The 21,183-nt window shown below is 53.4% G+C and overlaps 1 protein-coding gene across 1 annotated transcript in view; it reads left to right on the top strand.

The window, feature by feature from the left end:
• LOC121166963 (lysyl oxidase homolog 2-like) overlaps positions 1-21,183 on the top strand; it is a 38,020-nt gene that overhangs the window by 7,306 nt on the left and 9,531 nt on the right. Inside the window, exons 3-6 of the mRNA XM_040996304.1 lie at positions 10,391-10,602; positions 14,514-14,736; positions 16,853-17,036; positions 19,931-20,082. Coding sequence (XP_040852238.1) covers positions 10,391-10,602; positions 14,514-14,736; positions 16,853-17,036; positions 19,931-20,082 — 771 coding nt within the window. The remainder of the gene's footprint in view (positions 1-10,390; positions 10,603-14,513; positions 14,737-16,852; positions 17,037-19,930; positions 20,083-21,183) is intronic.

The raw sequence follows: 21,183 nt of genomic DNA, 5'->3' as shown, positions 1-21,183 counted from the left end.
CGAGTCATGAGCATTGTGTGTTTAAGCTGCCTCCCAACCTGTGCTCTGGTCCCTTGTGACCTTGGCTTTGATACCAGGTGCAAACGTCGCACCCTTATTCTTCACTGAAGCCCTCCCTCCACCTCCTCTCACTGGAGTCTGGAAATTTTAACATGGCCTGAGAATGAAAGGCTGTTAAAATTGTGACCTCAGCTGTAAAGCCCTGGGCCTGTGAAAGTGAAGAGAGCATCCCTGTCTCTCCTCATCCCTGCTGTGCAGGGGTGTGGGTTGGGCCCTGCACACTCCTTGAGATCCCTCCACCAGAACACACTAGAACTCCCCTAGCAGGGACTGGAGGAAATTGCATCTTTCTAGACCAAGTTCATCCCACTCATGGATATGCCAGAGGTGTGAGTCACTCAGTCCTGGAAGCTGGCTGATGGAATTTCACTTGACGAACTAACTGCTTCCCTGGACTCCTGCATCTGTGTGAAGCATCCTTGGGGACCCCTAGAAGAGTCCCCCCTCCTCATGGAAATGACCCGATCCTGGCAGAGTTCACGGGTTTGGCTCCTAAGCTCCATGTGGACCTACAGCAAGAACATTGGGCGGGTGTTGACTTTCCCTGGGTTGAAGTGGGTTGGAGTCTATGTATCCCTTCAGCCAGGAGACCCAAGGTCTACACTAGCAGTGGTCTTTTTCATCAAAATGACACAGCATGTGTTCATCATCTATAATGCATTTTTAAATGTCCTGGAAGGGAAAAAAAATCAAATGATCTCTATAAAAAAAAGTGCTTTATAGACTGCAAAATGCTGTGTGCAATAGTTTAGCCTGCCGCTGATTCACAGCCCTGTGTTCATCCCATTGTGGGACGCCAGAGGCATGAGTCACTGAGCTCTGGGGCCTGACTGATGGAATTTCACTTGATGAGCTACTGTGCCTTCTCCATGCCTCAGGACGCCCTTGAGTGCTCCTAGATGCTTTGCCAGTTGCCCTCTACAGAGGAAAACACATCTCCTTTGGATGATCTGATGACCTTCTCTTCTAGAAAATAGATTCAGAACACCAGAACCTCCGTTCTCTTTTCCCAGGCAGACTGTGCCATGGCTAGCTTGCTGCCTTCGTGTCAGTTTTAGACTCCAGAGGAGAAATCCCAGGCTCCAGTTCCATGTAGACAGAGGGCAGAGCTTGCAGCTGCTCCGTGTTCAGTGGCTCATCCATCCCAGATCTCTGGGCACTGCGCTATCAAGCAACAGTTTGGCTGGGTACAAGGGAAGTGACTCGCAGATCCCAAAACGAGGAGGCAGGAGCCCATGACAAAGTGTAAAATACTGCTAGTTCTGAGTGAACGGATCTTTTTGAGACCCAGAAAACAGAGTTCCCGGCCAAGCCTCCTGGGATGGCAGAGACCCTTAAACCTGGAGATGTTGTTTCCTGTCGGTGGTGGGTGGGTTGGTTGGAAAAAGCATTTTATCTAATGGAGAAATGGCAAATCCAGATGCCCTACTGAGACAGCCTGTTTCCTTTGGCTGGCTTGCACATGGCTGGGGCCAGGTGTTGCTGGATCAAGGAACATTCGAGTCTTTTTCTCCTTCCTTTGCCTCCTCACCCCCACCCCTCCTTCTAGCCCCCCCCCTTTTTTTTTTTCGTAATGGCTTTCTTGCAAAAAAAAAAAAACCAACTAGATTAACTGAACTGGGTGGAAATTGTCAGGCTGTGGAATTTGAGTGTTGCCTGACCCTTGAGGGCCTGCTCGCTGCACTTCTGCTTTGTAACTGGAGATGGTCCATGAGGTCTGGAGGAGGAGAAAGCCAGCAGAAAGCCACTCATTTTCGCCCGAGGAAAGACTTTGGTACCCCACCGTGCGTGCCCTCACGTTCATTCCTCCGACATTGGCTGAGACCTGAACAAGCCCTTTCTTCTCCCCTTAACCGCAGGGACTGGAGGCAGTCCCAAATGTTTAGAATTCCACAACTCCAGGTTTTTATTGGTCACCGTCAGCTGCCAAATGCTTCGACATTGCCCTCTCTGTCCACCTCTGGGTAGGGTGGTCCTGAGGGGAGGGAGGTGGAGGCCCCGAAGCGTGAAAGGAAGGAGTTTCTAGAAGGAATGTCCAGAAAGTCTGGTCTCTCCCCCAGCTGGGAGCTGTGTCTAAACCCCACCCCCAGAGGTGCTCAGCAGCTTGGGAAAGGTAGGGATCTGCTTTGACCTGGATCCATTTGCCGAGATCTTGCCGGGCCAAGGCTTGCCGGGCCACCGCAGCGAAGAAGCGCCAAGGTGACTTATTTTTCCCCAAATAAAAGTAGGTCACAGCGTCTGGGAAGCGAATGGGGGGCGGAGGGGTTTATGTGAAAGCCAGAACAAGGTTATCAGAAGCTGTGTACCTCCCAGCCAGCCTGGGAACCTGGTTCCCGGCCAGGAGGCTGTGCGTGCTGCCCTCCGGGAACAGCCACTGGTGGTTATTTTTTGAGAGGAAATGAACGAAGGAGCAGTGCCTGCTTTGGGGAAATGGTTCTATGGAGGGGTCAGGCTGGCTTTAGAGAGGAACTGAAGCAATGCGTGGTGTGCATTCAAGCTGGGGAGAGTGCGCTCTGGGGCGTCTTGCTGGGTGGCAGTTGCAGAGTTGAGCAAAGTTAGCAAGGAGGGAGCAGGGGAAAGGTGCCATTCATAGCAAGGAGGGGCCAGCAGAAGTCGTATCCTGACTGGGCAGACCCAATCTGTAGGGAGGTCTGGTGACACCCTGAGGTGGCAGAGGCTGGCCATGTTCCACCTGCCTCCACCATGAACCTGAGTAGCTCCTTTGAGTCTTTGGCCATGCTGAGTGGTCTCTGCCAGGAATCCCCAGGCCTCATGACAGTGAAGCCACTTGCTCAAGGCCTGTTCATTCATTCGCCTGATGCATTTTTTATAGCACTGAGCCCTCAGTTGGGCCTGCAGAGGAAGGGGGTGATGTCATGGTCAGGTTTGAACCTCGCCACTGGAGCGTCCCACCCAGCAGTGGAGAAATTTCGTGACTCATTGTTCCATTACTGTGGAGAGAACCACCAGACCCTCCACCAGGGCTGTGGGGCCCTGGTGACCACATGCTGGCCCAGGGTTTGCCTGGCATGTGGTCTCTGCATCCTCCACTCCAGCATGGCTGGAAGAACTGCAGGGTCAGAGGGGCCGGCTTCCAGCGCAGGTGTCCCCGCCTCCCCCCAGGAGCCCAGGGCTTCCTGCCAAGGACAGAGCTCTTGCCCTTTCTCCAAAGAAGCAGCCTCTGTTGCCTCCCCAAGCGCTTGTTCAAGGTTGGAAAAAGGAAACAGAGAAAGTACACTTTTCCTGCAGTGTTGCAAAGCTCTTGATTTACAGGAGGAGGGCACAGACAGACTGCGGCTTTTTCCCCTGGTCAGGTCGGTGTGATCTCAGCTTTCCATGGCACCCCTCCATTCCCCGCTCCCCCCTCTGTTTCTGTCTCTGTCACTCTCACACACTTGCCCAGTTTCAACTCCCCTCCCCACCCCCGCCAGGCTCCAATACCCACAGCTGGTGGACAAAAACCATTTGATCCAGCTATGAGTCTTAGCCTAGACCATATGATACTCCAATTCCTCGCGTTGATGGTCCAAAGGGACTAATCAAGCCATGTGGCCAGATTCTTCTTTATAGCAACGTGCCTCACGCTGTCCACAGAGAGTGACCTTGCTAAGCCTTCTGGATTAGCTCAGTTCGGGGACTGTTGGCATCAGATCTGAAGGGATGGAGGAGAAGGGATGGATGGCAACTCAGGTGACAAGAGAACATCAAGACAAAATGCACGTGTCCTTCCTCTCCACCGTGAGTCGCACAGGAGACAAGCGAGGATCGCTCGCAATGTGTTTTGCATTCAAAAAAGCATTAAGAGTCTTTATTGAAAAATGTGGGGCTTGGGAGCCTTGCCCCTCTAAGCTAGGCTGAACTTTTTTTAAAAAAAGATTTATTTATTTTTATTCAAAAGGCAGAGGTACAGAGAGGAGACACACACACACATCTTCCATTTGCTGGTTCACTCCCAAAATGGCTGCAATAGCTAGAGCTAGACCATTCCAAAGCCAGGAGCCAGGAACTTCTTCTGGGTCTCCTACAAGGGTGCTGGGGGACCAAGGACTAGAGTCCTCCTCTTCCATTGCTATCCCAGACCATAATCAGAGAGCTGGATCGGAAGTGGAGCAGCCAGCATATAGGATGCTGGTGTCATAGGCAGAGGTTTAAGCTGTTATGCCACGGCGCAGCTTCTCTCACTGGGTTTTAAAAAAAGGTGTATTACTGACTCTTTCCAAGGATGTTTGAGGACTCACAGTGCGTATGACGAAAGGCTGCGGGCAACACAAAAATGAATGAGGCACAGTTTTTTCCCTGGAAGGAGATGGATGCACAGTACTACATGTGTGGAAAGAGAAAGACGATACTCAGTGTAAGCCAAGGATTAATGAGTAACTCTGAAAGCACATGCCAGAGGTGGCAGGAGAGAGAAGCTGTTCTAAGTGAGTAGGCTATTTGGGGGCCAGAAAGGGGCTTTATGGAGGAAGTAGTGCTATCTCCTCCTTTCTGAGTTAAAAAATGTTCAGGACAGCAAGGAACTGTCCATCTGGTTGACCTGTCTATCTGAGGTCTCAGGCAGCACCCTGGGACATGGAACACTGAGCAGATATTTCTCAGTGAATGAATGGCATCGTTCCTGAGAGCCAGCAGGATTCTAGTAGGCAGAGAGATGGGAAGAGAGAATTACAGAGAATGGCTGGAAGCCTGCAGCCTCCAGGGGGGTTACAGAGGTCTGAGCAAGCCCATCTGTGATTGAAATAGATGCAGGGGTCAGTGGACTGGAGTCCCCAGCACAGAGGCTGCTGAACAGCAGGAGACTCTGATGCCCAGCTTCTGCCTGCTGTGTGCTTGTTGTCCTCCTGACCGGGCCGTTCAATAGCTGGGGCTGTTCAACAGTGGGGCTATGGGAGACTGATGGGAGAGTAGAATGGCACTGCGGGGGGCCAAGTAGGTACCAGAAGTAGTGGGGCTAAGAGTGGGTAAGAATAGCACCATGGGAGACCCATGCTGGGCACAGCTGTACCATGTGTGCCTCCAGGACCTCAAGAAGGAAGGCTGGAGGACATCTCAGATGGAATCAGCTTGGAGCGCTCAGTGCTGGCTGTGGGTCTGCATCCGGAAGGCCCTTCGTTTCCTGTTTATAAATAACAGAAGACAGAAAGCTGGGGGCTTGGGCTGCGAGATTCTGGGATCTGTCAACAGTGGAGGGAGGTGGCCTGTTCCCTGAGCAGAGAGGGTGGATAAAACAAACCCACGTTACCTGCCTCTAGGCCTGCGGGAGATGTGGTGTCTCCTGACCTGGTTCCCCTCCACTTCTTCCCGACCACAATTCTGATGTCTCTAACAGAAAGAGGGAGAAAGATACGTGGGTGGGAGGAGCCTTGCACACAAACCTTCCCCAAAGCCCATTTGCCTCAAGCTGAGCAGTTTGGAGACCTAGTATATTCATGTCGGCCTGCTGGCTCTCTGGCCTGGCCTTGCCTCTCACCCTGATGCAATCCGCAGCCAGACTTTCAAAATGGGTGATTTTTTTTTTTTTCCTCTCTGGCATTAGCCCCAGATTGTCACATTCTGGAATTGGCAAGCCACTGACCCTCCACTGCAAATGTTAAATGTCACTCGGGCATAAGCTCTGACGCTCCCTCCCTGGCCTTCTTCTCCAGCAAGCCACCTGGCCTGGCTGTGCCTTGATTTCCCTTCTGGGAGTGGGGCATGAGCACATCAGAGCCTTTGGGTGCACGCACTGAGTCCTGAAGAGGACAGATCGGGAAGGAATTCTTTCAGGTCCCTCTTGGAGGCCTGGCAGGAAGCACAACCTTCAGATTGCAGCTTAAAATTTCAAGTGTGTTTCCCCAGCTCCTGGGCTCCTCAGCTTAATTTGAAACCAGTAATTTTAGGAACTCATTTGTTTTTTTTTTTTTAAGTGTGTATATTTTCCTGTTCCCAAATCTTTCCTTTTGGGGCTGAACTCCTGGGGATAAAAAAATAAATAAGTAAATAAGTCAAGTGACTCCTTGCGCTTGTGGTTATAGAAGGAATTCCACAACAGTGAGGTAAGGAGGAGGCTGTGCTTGCACGCATGCGTTTTCCGACTCATGGGGCCCCAGCAGAGCTCGTTAGCTGTGCATGCGGGCCATGCGACACCCAGGCTTTCCCAGCCACTTCCCCAGCTGGCCTGTGTCCAAGAACCGCTGGAGCCCAGCTGGCCCCTCACGTACTCAATCCAGTCTGACTCATGGCTGCTGGGGCAGGGTCCTGAACGAAGGGTGTGACCAGGCTGCCTAGAAGTCTGAGCCCCAAGTAGGTCACCCTGTATGACAGGCTGTGTGTGCGGGACATGGGGGTGAGGCTGGGTGCTGCCTGCAGCCTGGGCTGGAGCACTGGCCGGCAGTCAGACTGTGCTTTCCATTCGAAATCCCCTTTGCACTGGGCTGTGTGAGGTTGGGTAAGTGGCAGAACGTCACCAGTCGTTCTCAGGTCGAGTGAGGAATGGACTGTGGGGTTCTCAGCACAAAGATCATTGGTCAAGGACGAGATGCGCAGGCTGCATTTGGTGAATGAAGGATGGATGGACGGATGGATGAGACAGACCCATATCTTACAGAATGGGAAGGCTAGAGAGAGGAATCAGCTGTTTTATTTGTAAAGAAGGATGACAAAGTCTGTCATGACCACTTCCCTGGGTTTGGGGGGTAGGGGTGGGGAGCAAATACCCCACACCTTTTGCTCAGTCACACACAGAATGACACACACTGCCCACTCAGAGACCCCCAGGAAGGACACATGTACTGCTATAAGACCGCCATCTGTGCGCATACAGAGAGGTGCACGTACTGTGTGTGCACACGCAGACACACACACGCTCACTCCTGCATGCATGTGTCATGAGGCACACAGTGCAAGTAAGATGTACATGTGTACAGAGACCTGGGTGTACCACCACCTTGTAACACCTAAAGAAGGTGCACACACAAGCACATATCACCCTAGACACACAGACACACAGAGCACACACACACGCAGGCCTGCGTTTGTGCTTGTATTACAAGACACAAACACGCTCACATGCACACACACACACATACACAGACCTGCACGCACCACCATGCCTGTATGCACAGAGACCTGCGTTCATGCATGGCATGCCACCTTATACACACAGGGCTTTACCCACACATGCGCAGTGTGTTGGTGGAAGATCTGGTTCGAATCCTGTCTCTTCTCCAGGTCTCACTGGCCTCACCCTGCAGGTACCCCACTGACTCTCCCCACAAGTCATAGCTATTTTTCAATTTTCATTGATTTATTTGCACTTTATTTGAAAGAGCAATAGAGACAAAGCAGGCCTTCTAAATACTACATGCTCACCCCCTCCCCGCAAGCCCTGTTCCTGTGGAGGTCACACATTGTCAAAGCATGAGTGGGCTGGGATCCTTTTGCCAGCAGGGTCGGCTAAATTCTTGACATCAGGCCTTCTGCCCCTTCCTGTTCTTAGTCAGAGGCCGAGGGCCACATCTCCCCACTAGTGAGCCTGCCTGCCTGTGTGCTGCTTGCCCACAGCAGGGGACAGATCTGTGGTTGGAATCAGGTCAGCCCAGCCTGCGGGCCCCATGAGGCCACAGGGCTGACGCTGCAATGGTAACTTTCCTTCTGGGCTTCTGAGAGTGACGCATCTCACTGGAATTCCAGCCCTGGTCCCGAGGTGGGCAGAGGCAGGGTTGGAGAGAGGCGGGGGGGGGGGGGCACGGACTCTGGGCTTGTCCCTGTCCACGTGTCTTGGTGGCATGGATCCTGAGCCCTGAATGAAGGCTGTTGAAGAGCCAGACTCCAGGCTGGAGGCTGTCATCCTGCCCCTGGCAGCTTTCCCTGGGTTCTGCGTGGAAGGCGCCCAGGGCCAGATGCCCTCACTACAGGCCACATCCTTTCCACCACCTCTCAGAGCTTGTGAGGCATGGCCTGGCTCAAGACCCTGAAGCCAGTGGTGAGGAGACACGAATCCTTGGGCAACCAAATAATAGTTCTGTTCAACCCTGTGGTTCATTTGCATGCTGGCCGGACAGGCCTAGGGCCTTCCTTGGTCACTTGGGTTCCTGCCTTTCCGCCCTACCTCTCCCTCCCTCCCTCCTTAGCCTGGCTCAGAATTTGTCTCAGGTGGGCCCTGGGGAGGAACTGAGGTCCACTGATACTGTTGTCTGGGACAGATGATCTTGTGCTGCCAAAGGCAGAGGGAGAGGTGGTACACCAGGCACTTGGTGCCAGCTCCAACACTTGGAGCACCTGTTGAGTCCTCTCTGCTGCTGCTATACTACTGGGTGTTGCAATCCATCACATCTGAGGATCCCTGTGGACCTGGGGTTGTTTGGGGTGATGGTGGAGGGTGGCAGTGGTGAAGGGCCACAGGTCTCACGAATTCAGGAGTCAGCCAGGCAAGAGCCAAGATGAGGACTATAAGTGTGATTTTTTTAAAAGATATATTTTATTTTTACTTGAAAGACAGATTTATAGGGAGAAAAAGAGAAATCTTCCATATGTTGCTTCATTCCCCAAATGGTCGCATCAGCTGGACTAGTTCGAAGCTGGGAGACTGGAGCTTCTTTGGGGTCTCCTTTGTGGGTTCATGGGCCCAAAGACTTGGGCCATCTTCTATGGCTTTTCCAAGCCATTAGCAAGGAGCTGGATCAGAAGTGGAGCAGCCAGGACTGAAACTGTGCCACAGGCAGAATCTTGACTTACTACATCATGACCCCAAGCCTCGGGGTTGTGATTTAGAGGGAGCCATCTGGTGGCTGGAGGCAGGGGACTCAGAGAAGGACAGGAGTTGGGGGTGGCTCAGCCAGGGCAAGGGCAGGGGCAGAAAGAGAAGGTGCTACACTTGACGGATTCAGGAGAAGCTTCCCTGGTCTGAGGGGCTGGTGTGCTATGCCCTGTGAATGTGTTAAAAATGTCAGTGTGACTCTGGGGAATCTGCCATTGCTGTCATCCAGCTTAGCTCATCCAAGGCGCCCCTCCCTCTGCCGGATACTGGGGACTCAGACACACGTAGCTGTAAGCCAAGGGTAGGAGTGTTGCAACTCGGAGTCAGGAGGGGATGGGGAGAGACTTTGTTGTGCCCGCAGTCTTGCCTCCCCTGCAGCCTTCCTCTAGTTCCTCCATGAAGCATCCTGCCAACGAGTACTTTCCATCAACCCTGTTCCCAACCACATGTGTTCAATACTGGGAGCCTCTGGCTCCTGTCCCTCCAAGTGCTGTAACTTCTCTGGGCTGTTCGAAGGGAGGATTGTCCACCTCTGGGGGATATGGTATTGTGCAAGATGGCACTACCAGCTTCTGGGTAGATGAAACTACAGGGGATTTTTTTTTTTCAAGATTTGTTTTTAAACATAGTTACAGGGAGAGAGACATTTTCCTTCCACTCATTCATTCTCCAAATGGCTGCAATGACCAGAGCTGAGCTGGCCCAAAGCTGGGAGCCAGGAGTTTCTTGCAGGTCTCCCACATGGGTGCAGGTGCCCAGGGACTTGGGCCATCCTTCACTACCCTCCCAGGCCATAAGAAGGATGTTGGATGGGAAATGAAGCAGCCAGGACTCAGACTGGCAGCCATATGGGATGTCAGCATCTCAGAGGATTAGTTCGGTACGCCATGGCACCAGCCCCATCAAGTTCCAGTCTTACGGAGAGATGCATGGAGAAGGCTACCCACAAACAGGGTTTCAGGCATGCACACAACATGCTTTTGAGCTATAAGCAAAAATCAGGAAATTGTCATAGGAGAACAGCCCAAAGCCATGGACCCCTGCACCTGCGTTGGAGACCAGGAGGAGGCTCTTGGCTCCTGGCTTCAGATTGGCTCAGCTGCAGCTGTTGTGGCCATTTGGAGAGTGAATCAGCAGGTGGAAGATCTTTCTCTTTCTCTCCTCTCTATGCATCTACCTTTTAAATAAAAAAATAATAAATAAATGTTTAAAAAAAAGAAAAGAAAAACTTCACAGGACACTCTTTTTGCTATTGAATCTTGAACCCTATGCAGGAGGGGGCTGCTGTCCTCAGCTCTCTGGGTTCATCATGAAGATGGGGGGAGAGCCCCCCTGGTTTCCCCCTGGTGTCCTCTGACTACACCAAGTCACTCCTGCACCCCCTCAGGTCCCTGCAGGCACACCACCTCCCAGGTGTGGGACTTGATCCTGTGGCTAGGGTCGCAGGCTCACTGGAAGCATCTGCATGCTCGGCAGGGCTTAAAAAGGCAGGGCGGCTGGCTTTTGTCACCCAGGGAAGACTTGCTTGGTGCTGCTCTGCAGCCTCACCAGGACCTTAACCCTCCTGCCTTCCCATGCCTCATTCTTCTCCAGAACCTGAATATCCAGGTGGAAGACATCCGGATCCGGCCCGTCCTCTCGGCATTCCAGCATCGGCACCCTGTGACAGAGGGCTTCGTGGAAGTGAAGGAGGGCAAGACTTGGAAGCAAATCTGTGACAAGCACTGGACAGCCAAGAACTCCCATGTCGTGTGTGGCATGTTTGGCTTTCCTGCGGAGAGATCCTACAATACGAAAGCCTACAAGTAAGGGGACAGCCACCTGTGGGATGGGAGTGGGGATCCTTAGATACCTGCCCCGCCTGGCTCATCAAGAATGGATGCTGGGGCATAGTAGGCAAGGCTGCCACCTGCAGGGCTGGCATCCTGTACAGGCACCAGCTTAAGTCCCAGCTGCTCCACTTCCAAAACTCCCTGCTAATGCCCTTGGGAAAGCAGCAGGAGAAGATCCCAGGCCTTGGGCCCCTGCACCCACATGGGGGACCAGGCTCCTGGCTTCAGTCCAGCTTAGCCCTGGCTGTTGTGGCAAGGGCTAAGGAGAGTAAACCAATGGATGGAAGATCTCCCTGTCTCTCTTTCTGTAATCCTGCCTTTCAAAACGAATTTTTTTTTTAACTAAGAAGAAATGACATAGATAGGAAACCTACTGAATTCTTCCTCGATCTGTGATAGCAGATAAGTTTAGGTCAGGGGAACAAAAAACCTGAATCATGAGAAGCACAGGCCCTCAGTCCTTGCCTGCCTAGCCCTGCCGGTTGGCTGGTTTTTGGAGAGTAAGCCAACGGATGGAAAAACTCTTTCTCTTCTTCCCTCCCTCCCCTTGTCCCTCTCCTTGCCTTTAAAACAAAATGGAAATAAATAAGCAGATAATTTTTTAAAGATTTATTTTTTTAAATTTTTATTGGAAAGGAGGATATACAGAGAGGAGAGACAGAGAGGAAGATCTTCCGTCCGATGATTCACTCCCCAAGTGAGCGCAATGGCCGATGCTATGCCGATCCGAAGCCAGGAGCCTCTTCCGGGTCTCCCACGCGGGTGCAGGGTCCCAAAGCTTTGGGCCGTCCTCCACTGCTTTCCCAGGCCACAGGCAGGGAGCTGGAAGGGAAGTGGGGCTGCCGGGATTAGAACCGGCGCCCATATGGGATCCCGGGCGTGCAAGGCGAGGACCTTAACCACTTGCGCCACCGTGCCAGGCCCCCGATAATTTTTTAAAGATGAATCTATGTGGTACAAAGAATATTTGCAGCCCATTCATTCATTCATTGTAAAGGATTTTCAAAAATCTCCTGGAAAGAAAGTGTGCATTACTGCAGAGTCATAGGCTCTGAGAACATTCGTGTCTAGCCGCACCCTGGAGCTTGCGTGAATGTACATGTGCTAGATTAGACATGACGGCTGTGATGAGGGGAATGAGGGTAGCATGGCAGAGAGGATGTGGACACTACCCTAGTGCCCAGCAGTGGATTAACCCTTCAGACACACACACACAGCAGTGTGCAGTGCCCCTTTAGGCTTGGGAAGGAATGCAGCTCAGCCACCTTCTGCAGTGAGAGCAAGCCATGCCAAATGTCTGTAACAGACAAGCCCACAGACCCCGTACTCAGATTGGGGGCAGTGGGGTCAAGGGGGTAGAGGTAGGAAATGACCCCTAATGGGTGTGAAGATTCCTTTAAGGGGCACTGGGATCACTCTAAATGCAGCTGAATGGTAGCCTTGTGGATGGACTCAATTAGAACAACAAAGCAGGGGGTGCTAAAATGCATATGCCTTGAATACCCTGTACAAAGATGTCAGATTTCTTTTGCACTCTGCTATTTCCCCCATGAGCTTTTTGGAAGTGCCCTGTTCTGTTGCTGTTGCCCCCAGCCTCCCCTGAAGGGACCTTACACCTGGGTTGTGTGTTGGGGGAGGTGTGGACTTGTCAGGCAGTTTAGGGAACTGGACTGGACAGCCAGCTCTGAGCTGACTCCTTCCGGGGGCCCCCTCGGACACACATATCTGCGTATCACCACCCCAAGTCAGAGAAAGCAGGAACTGGTGGGGTTGCTCTTAAAAGAGTGTCTGATTGCAGCAGGACTGCTTAGCAGCTGTCAGGATCCCACAAATTTTAGCTCAACTTCCTCAGGGAGGAGAGCTAGGCGAACTTTCTACTTTTATCTGCATCAATCTGTAATTGCTGCTTGCCCCCACCCCCGCCAGCTTTCCCATTAGAATTTCAGTCATCCCAGGTTCAACCCTCCCCCAACCAGGCCTCTCAAGGTCCATCAGGAATGACTCACTCCGGGTGGGGAGCAGGGGTCACTGGTGGGCAGTGCATTCCCGACAGCTGACATCATTGGAGAAAAAGCCAGCTGCCCAGGGAAGACAGGAGCTGGTCTGGGGTGTCTGGATCTTGAAGAAGAGCCCCCTAGAGTGCGTGTTCCTGGGCAGGGGACAATCACTGGCCACCACAGATAGTTGGAAATCATAGGCATTTTGTGAACCAAGGTTCCCTTGGTTGCTGGTATGGTCTGATCAACTTTCATGCAGATAAAGTCTGACAGTCCATCACCCCAGTCAGCTTATGCAAATGCTGGTGGTTGCAATTGCTGGGTCAGCTCTGCCTCCAGCCTTATCTTCTATACAAACCAATGGGTCTTGCAACCCAGCCTGATCCTGCCCACCTCGCACTTGGCCTTCGTGTACGCCAGGGGGAGTGGCTGCCTAGTCGGAACAACATGCAATAACCCCCACCAGGCCCGCCCTCTGCCCTGTTCCCATGCTTGCCAGCATGTACCGCAGACTAGTTCAGTCTGTCCCACATCCCATTCAGCTCTTGTACATGTCAATGAGCATTGAAGCCTAGTTCAACCCACTCAACCCCACTATCCAGTCCACACACCTGCTGGCGAGTGCCACTCTTTGTCTAAACATGCCTGCCCCAGTCCTGGTTTTCATGCTCTCTAGTTGGAGTGGCAGCCCAAGAGGGAGATGCTCATTGTACTGGAGCCACTCCCATTCCTGGATCTTGCACTCTAGGTGGTTCTGCAGTTTACCTTGACAGAATTTGTCCCCTGTGCCAGCATCTGCCAGCTGATGCTGTGGCAAAGCCCAACCAACCCACACCCACTCTGACTTATGCATGCACCAGTAGGAACAGTCAACCCAGCCTGGCATTTCCCTAATCCAGCTCACATGAGGCCAACAGGTGTTGTAACCCTGCCTGGCCTGGTCTGCCCCCATAGCTAATGTGTTCTTCAGCCTGACCCTAATGCAGGGGCAGAGGTAAACTACAGTTTCCATTGTCTGGGGTGAGGGTTGGCTTGCAGGAAGTGGAAAGGGAGGAGCAGCCACAGGACTTACCTAGACTATCTTCATTTCCAAAATGCATTTGTCATGGCACCCACAAGCGCACTAGGGGGCCTCGGTGTCCCATTTGGACAGAGAAGAGGGGACAGAGTCTACAGGGTGTCTCAGGGCAGCCACACCAACAAAGACAGTACCCACTTCTCAGTCCCTCTGGAACTCACCTTGTCCTGAGGTCCCCCACCCACACTGGACAGTGGGAGTGAGGCTGTCTGGTCTGGCCTGCCACGCAGGGACCAACACGCAGGCTCCAGACAGCAGAAGACAGGGGCATCCTCCGCCTTGCCTTTTTCTGTACGTCCCACCCACTGTCATTCAAGACCTGAGTCCTTCTCATGACTCCAACCAAGGAGATTGTGACAAAACATGTACTTGAAAAATATCTTTGTGTATGGCCATCCCCTGAAAATGTAAAATGTCTGACATGATGCTTCACCCTTATGTAAACCGTGTGAAACATCAGAGGCAATATCAGGACTTGTTTGTGAACTAGGACTAGCTGGTAAGGGGTGAAAAACAAAAGAATGTTTAGCCCTCCTCATTAACCTGTTAGGGGGAGACACAAAAAAAGCTGAAGAGACGAAGCCCCAGTGAGTATAAAAAGGGGGCTCTGCTGAGCAGACACGCGGCTCTCAACTAGCTCGTTGAGGAACTAGGCCCTGTCTCAGGTTCTCCGAGTCCAACACTGGGCGGGGTGGGCGTTATGCACTGACCCTGTCTGAGAAACAGGATTGACCCATGGGCGCAGGGACCCTGTCTGTCTCTGGGGAAAGAAACCCTGATGACCAAGCTCCACTTCTGCTCCCCTACAGAATGGTCGCGGCCCGGAGGAAGCTGCGCTTCTGGCCGTTCTCTATGGACTGCCTGGGCACAGAGGCACACATCTCTAGCTGCAAGCTGGGCCCACGAGTGTCACTGGATTCCACAAAAAACATCACTTGTGAGAACGGGCAGCCAGCTGTGGTCAGTTGCGTGCCCAGCCAGGTCTTCAGCCCCGATGGACCCTCAAGATTCCGGAAGGCCTACAAACCGGAGGTGAGGAGCAGTGGGTCAGGGGGGGCAGCCACCTGAAATCTGGCAAGGATGTGTGTGTGTGTGTGTGTGTGTGTGTGTGTGTGTGTGTGTGTGTGTGCAAGTATGCAGGAGAGTGTGTGTGTCAGCACCCCTAATTCAGTGCATTCCCTGGGGTAAGTGTGTTATCCCTGTGTGATAGAGAAGATACAGAGAATGTACTAGGCCCTGTCATTGTCAGGGGGACAGTTTTTAGCTCTTCTGTTCTTCCTTATCTTTACAGCCCCAAAGGGTCTCTGTCTTGTATACACTGTGGAATCTTCTCATTCGGGGCAGGTGGCTGGGACCGGCACATGGGTGGAGGGTTGGGAAGGAGAGGTGATCCTTGTTCAGGGCTGGCTTCAGGTGCCATGGTACTTGAGAATCATCCCCTGTGGGGATTCCATGGAGGTTTCCAGGGGTAACAGAGAGCAGAAGAGGGGGGCTGAGGGCCATGGGGCTTCCACCGGCTGGCCCAGGCTGCAAGGTGAAGGCAGGAGCCTTGGGGGGCTAAGCAGACTTCCTCTCTCCACTCTCCCTGTCTCTCCTCCCTGTCAGCCCCTGTAGACCTGCTCTTGGGAAAAGCGTGGTAACCCCTGTCCAGTGGAAAAGCCACATCCGTGTTGGGGTCTCCTCCCATGCGTGCCGAGAACCCAGCCCCCATCAGAGGGTAGGGAAACCATTTCCATTGACTTCTGGCCCTGGATCATCCCAGTCTCCTTGGGGCAGACATGTGTGGGTGTGCAGCCGGGGGGGCGGGGGTCTTGTTTGGCCCTGCTCCTTCCCATCCCCCAGCCAGCCTCACTTGCCTCCATCCCTTGCTCTAATCACCACATCCTGCCTCCAGCCCTGACTGTAACGCCTGAGCTCTCCTTCTGAATCATGTGGGAATTCCCAATCCTACTGTTTTGGAATTCCGCTGCTGTGTGGTCTGAAGCGGAGGAATCAAGTTCATTCCAAATCGATGAGGGAAGAGCAAGCGAGGCTGACATCACCGTTTCCTTGGGTTTCCATTTTCCCACCAGAGCCAGCTGACCCTCTGGCTGGCCCCTGCTGGAAGGAAGCGGGGGTCACAGACGGTCCACCTGGTAGGAAGGAGCACCCCACACCTCCCCAGCAGCGCACAACTCGACAGTTCGGAAGGGGAGGAGGGAGTGTGAAAGGCAAAGTTTTCCAGAAAACGGCACTAGAGCAAGCAGTTTTTATTACTGTCTGTCCTTTTTGTGAAACGAGTGGAAGCTGCTGAAGCACAGGGTACCAGTTGCCCAGCTACACAGCAACCCCCCCCCCACTCCCTTTCCTGTGCCTCTTTAGAGCTAGAGAGAGCAGACCTGGGGTGGGGGGAGGTCTACAAGTGTGGGAGCTGTCACACATCCCATCCTGCCATGGGCAGCCCTGGCCGGTGAGACAGAGAGATGTAGCCTCCAGTGGCTCGAGCCTGAAGGTGGCCATGAACGTGAATGCTTGAATTGCCACCTACGGCTAGGTCAGCTCTGTCCAGTGCCAGAGGCTGCGGGGACTGAGAAGGGCACGGGAGGACAATGCTGTGGTCTGACCCTGCCTTTGTGCTGAGTCCTGTGAGCATCAGCGATACGTCAGACTGCACACACGTGCGTACACACGCACACTCACACATGCAAGCACTCATGCACGCACTCAAACACGTGGACACACATGTGCACACATACGGACATGCGCACATCATACATGCACTACCTGCAAATGAAACACGAGCCTGTGGAGTCAGGAGCAGAACCACTCAGGAGGGGAGGGCCTCAGGCCGTCATTGAACACCGTTGCCAGGTGTAGGCGTGAGCATGGAGGCTGCTTTCTGTCGCAAGGCTGGAGGCGCTGGATACTTGGGGGGTGATTCTGGCCTCTGATGTTCCCCCCACTGGGGATCCATGATGAAAGGCCCCCATGTGGGTGCTGCAAAGGGAGCTTGCTCCAAAGCCACCTCTGCCCAACCCCCTTGCCGTTCACTACCCCAGGTGGGCTGGGGGATGTGGGGTGGGACCTAGTAATATGGCAGAGAAGGTGGGAGAGGCCAGCAAGCACCTGCGGAGCACCCCCAGACGTCTGTCTGCTTCTGTTTCTCCAGCAGCCCCTGGTGCGGCTGAGGGGAGGTGCCCAGATCGGGGAGGGCCGCGTGGAGGTGCTCCGGAATGGAGAATGGGGGACCGTGTGCGACGACAAATGGGACCTGGTGTCAGCCAGCGTGGTCTGCAGAGAGCTTGGCTTCGGCAGTGCCAAAGAGGCCATCACGGGCTCCAGACTGGGACAAGGTAAGAAATTGGGGGGCTGTGGGTGGGGCCTTGGGTCAGGAGTGATCAAGCCCAGCCCGAGCTGGTGGTCCCTGTGGAGTTTCTGGATTTTTCTCTCTTGCTTTGCCTCCTCCCTTCAGCAACTGAATGACTGTTGAATGCCAGCAACTGAATGACTTCTCCCCCTGATGAGCTTAGAGGGATCCTGCACAGCCCATTTTATGGATTTGCAAGCTGAGGCCCAGAGAAGGGAATTAACAAGCAAGGGAAGGCCCCATAGCTGAGGTCGGTGAAGAGTCCAGTGTGGATCTCCCAGCCTCTAATCGCAGGCTGCCTGTAGCCACACGAGCCTTCCTGGGGTTCTACCCACAGGCCCAGGGGATCAGGGGTGGCAGGCCAGGCTGTGAAGCAGGCCAGAAGCCAGGAAAACAGATGACCCCTCACGTTCTGCTCAGGTTGCAGCCCCGCAAACATTCCCTCCCGAGAGCAGGACGCCTCTGCTCCAGCGCCGGAGACACTCATGAGAACGGGCATGGCTTTTATTAAGTGTCCTCAACACGTCTTTCATATGAACCAAGGGGAAAAAGCAGAGGAGGCTTCCATGTGGGATACTCTGCTGACAGCAGCATTAGAACCCCAAGATGACACACAGGCAGGGAACAACATGCAGGCAGGTCCCCTCCCTGGCTTCTGAACAGGGAGCCTTCACCCCAGATCCACTTTGCAGCCCAGCCAAGCACCCAGCCCTCCCATCCTGATCTATGGTTTGAGCAAGGAATGTTGTAATTGTTTCCTGCAGAGGGAGTCTGGGCTGCTGTGGCTGGCTAGGGACGCCCTTCTTCTGGCAGGAATGCCATGAGGTCGCTATTGGCGGCCTGGAGGGGGTGTCGGTCCCCACCACAAAAGAACACGGGGCTTTCATTCTTCTGGAAGTGGAGCGCATCTGGCTGGAGCCCAGGCTCCCAGCAGCACTGGCATCTGAACGAATGATTCCCTGGGGTTGGAAGGAGGCTTTGCAAGAGACAGGGACTGCACAGGCTGCTGGAATCCTGGGCAGCCCTGCGGCAAGGACCTCGGGCCTGACGTGCAGCAGGTGAGGCCCTGAAGGATGACAGAAAAGACCAAAGTTCCTAAATAACTTCTTCCTTTTCACCCCTCCCAGCCCCGTCCTGTCCATATCCTGGAACATCTCCACTCCCACTGTCCCACCTATGCCAGCCTGAAGTCTGAGGGTTTGGGGTAGACTCTGGTGTTACACATTGTGCCACCAGGAGCTGTTCAAACATTCCTATGTATGTTGTCATAGTTCGCCAGTTGTCCAACACATGGGTCTGTATGGGGCGGCGCCCTAGCACTGAGCAACCAGCAAGTGCTCAGTGACCTGGCTGTTCCATCACTCACAGACCTGTACTCAGTGACCCAGTTGTTCCCCTGCCCCCACATGCACCCACGATTTCCAAGGGCCTGTTGAACTCTGGGAAAAATAAGCCACTTGGCACTCGGTGATGCTGTGCCTGACAAGGAACCATTGGGTGATTTATGGTCCCCTGCCACCTGGGTGTGGCCAGCTCCAGCAGACAGTGGGGAAAGTGCCCCCTTTGAATGTCAAGGCACAGAGAGGACCGAGCTCTGGCTTGATGCATCAAGGAACCACACCCACAGCCAGGGGTGGTGAGAAGATGCCCATTGAGAATTAGGTCATCTTCGTTCTTGGCCAACGACTTGCTCAGTGACCTTGAATAACCTTCTGGGCCTTGGCCCTCAGCGCTGTAGACCAGGCTGGCCTCCTGGAAGGGGACTCTAGGTTCACCAGAATGGGTGTAGGTCCCAGGCGGGCACTGCCCCTGGCCAAGCCCTCCACTCTCACGACCACTCCTGCCCAGAACGTACACTATGTGAGGGGTGGGCCTAGGTCTTCCATCTCCATGTTCTTTATGTGGAGCCCATGCCTGCACGCAGAACCTGGGATGAGTTCCTGCTGCGGAGAATGGAGGAATGGATGAGTACAGGAACACATTTCAGTTAACTAGCCAGGGGACTGCTGAGACGGTCCCAGTGCTCTCAACCCATGCTGTCCAGTGAAAGTATGTGAAAAAACACATGTATATTTTGCACTTTCTGATAGCCACATTAAAAGAATAAAACAGAGTTGATTTTTTAAACGATATATTTGAAGGCAGAGGGAGTGCAAAAGAAAGATCTTTCATCCTCTGGTTCATTCCCCCCAGTGACCAAAACACCCAGGACCAGAGCCAGATTCAAGTCAGAAACTCCATATGTGTGTAGTGAGGCCCAAATACTTGAGCCACCATCTGCTGCTTGCCGAGGCGCATTCGTGTGATACTGTAATGGGAGGGAGCAGCTGGAAGCTGAAGCAACACTCCGGTATGGTGTTGTGGCATTGCAAGCAGCAGCTCAATAAGCTGGCCTCAGAGTTCATCTTGATCATACACTATCTGGAGTGGGTCTTGGGGCTAGTGATTATCCAGCTGTTGGGGTACCTGAACTCCATAACGAATCCCTGCTGCTCACTTTGGCTTCCTGCCAGCGCAGGGCCTGGCTGGCATTGGTGATGGCTCAAGTAATTGGTGCCTGCCATCCATGTGGGAGACCTGAATGAAGTTCCACACCCTGTCATTGGCTCAAGACTCTGTCTGTCATCAGTCAGCTCACTCCCAGATCCTGTCAATGGCTCGAGCCTCTGTGTTTCATCCATCAACCATAACCTGTTAGCTTAAGACTTTGAAGCTTCAGCATCTCCATGATTTAGGGAGTCACTTAATGTTCCGTCTACAGATTCTTTCTCTAGCAGTTTGAGGATGGGACTGTCAGGTTTTCATTTTCTGGAATTTTCTGGCTGGTGCCTTGTCCTCCTCCTGAGGCTTGAATGGCCTGTGTGCATCTCCTTTGACCAGGAATAGGACCCATCCACCTCAACGAGATCGAGTGCACAGGGAGCGAGAAGTCCATCACCGACTGCAAGTTCAACACCAAGTCAGAGGGCTGCAGTCACGAGGAAGACGCAGGTGTGAGGTGCAACATCCCTGCCATGGGCTTCCAGAAGAAGGTGAGGGACCCTACCAGGCACCTGGCTACCTGGCCCTGTCCTCCCCTCCCTGCCTGCAATCTGATTCACTACCCCTACAGTCACCTCTGGCATTAGGGCCTTGGTGTGTGACTTGGAGAGGAGCAAATCCGGATGTCCCTTGCCTTTTTCACACTCCTAACTTTCTACCCCATTACAGAAGGGAAAGTGGCTGGATACACCCGCATCAAAGCAGGGTGCGGTCTTGCCGTGCCCCGTTGGCTGGCATCAGCGTGCTCGGGAAATCATAGCTGCCCTAGCTTCACCCATGTTTAAATGCCCAGGACACTGCCATCAGAAACCAAAGGGACACACCAGGGCGGAGACTTTGGGAAGCCTCAAATGTCTCTGGTGTCTGACCGGGTGGTGAGGCAAACCAGACACAGGCCAGATGTTCCTGCCCGGCCTGGAGGCCTCTCGCAGTCCTGTCACCGCTGGTGAACTCAGACCTCCTTTGCAGTCTGGGAAGTTGCCAGGATGCTGGCACCATGGGTGGGGTCCTGGCGTTCTCCAACTGTGTCCTGCTCTGACTGGGCACCTCCTGGCCACCTGCTGTGAGGCATTCCAGTCTCCTCTGGGTTAAGGGTTGTGTTTTTAGAAGCCTCCCCCAAATGCCGGCCCTCCCTGCCTGAGCTCATGTAGGTTGGCCATGCTTTGAGCCCATCAAATACAATCATGTGCATTTGAACCTGCCATTGACAGAGTGCTGACAGGTATGGAACACACATACATGTACACACACACACACACACAAGCCGTGCCCCTAGGAGCTTACATTCCAACAGGGGTCGCAGATGGGAAACATTGTGAAGGAGCTTGGCTGGAATCGCTTTGAGTGCTGGGAGTTACTGAACCAATCAGAGGGTAGTCACATGGGATTGCAGCCTCCAGATGGTAAGCGGGATCATCAAGGTGAGGGGGCATCTGTAGGTAGCGGGCTTCAGTGTCACACATGTCACTCACCATGTGACGTTGCCAAGGAAGCCAGGCAGCCCTGAGAGCTACAGCAAAGTCCTAAAGCCAGGAAGTCAGAGAATACGAATCTGGCTGCTCATGGGCTCCAAGTGGGAGGAAGGCAGGATC

Source organism: Ochotona curzoniae, unplaced genomic scaffold, assembly GCF_017591425.1.
Source record: "Ochotona curzoniae isolate NIBS_2020 unplaced genomic scaffold, NIBS_Ocur_1.0 patch266, whole genome shotgun sequence".
Lineage (NCBI taxonomy): Eukaryota > Metazoa > Chordata > Mammalia > Lagomorpha > Ochotonidae > Ochotona > Ochotona curzoniae.
This window is presented reverse-complemented; position numbering and strand designations above follow the sequence as displayed.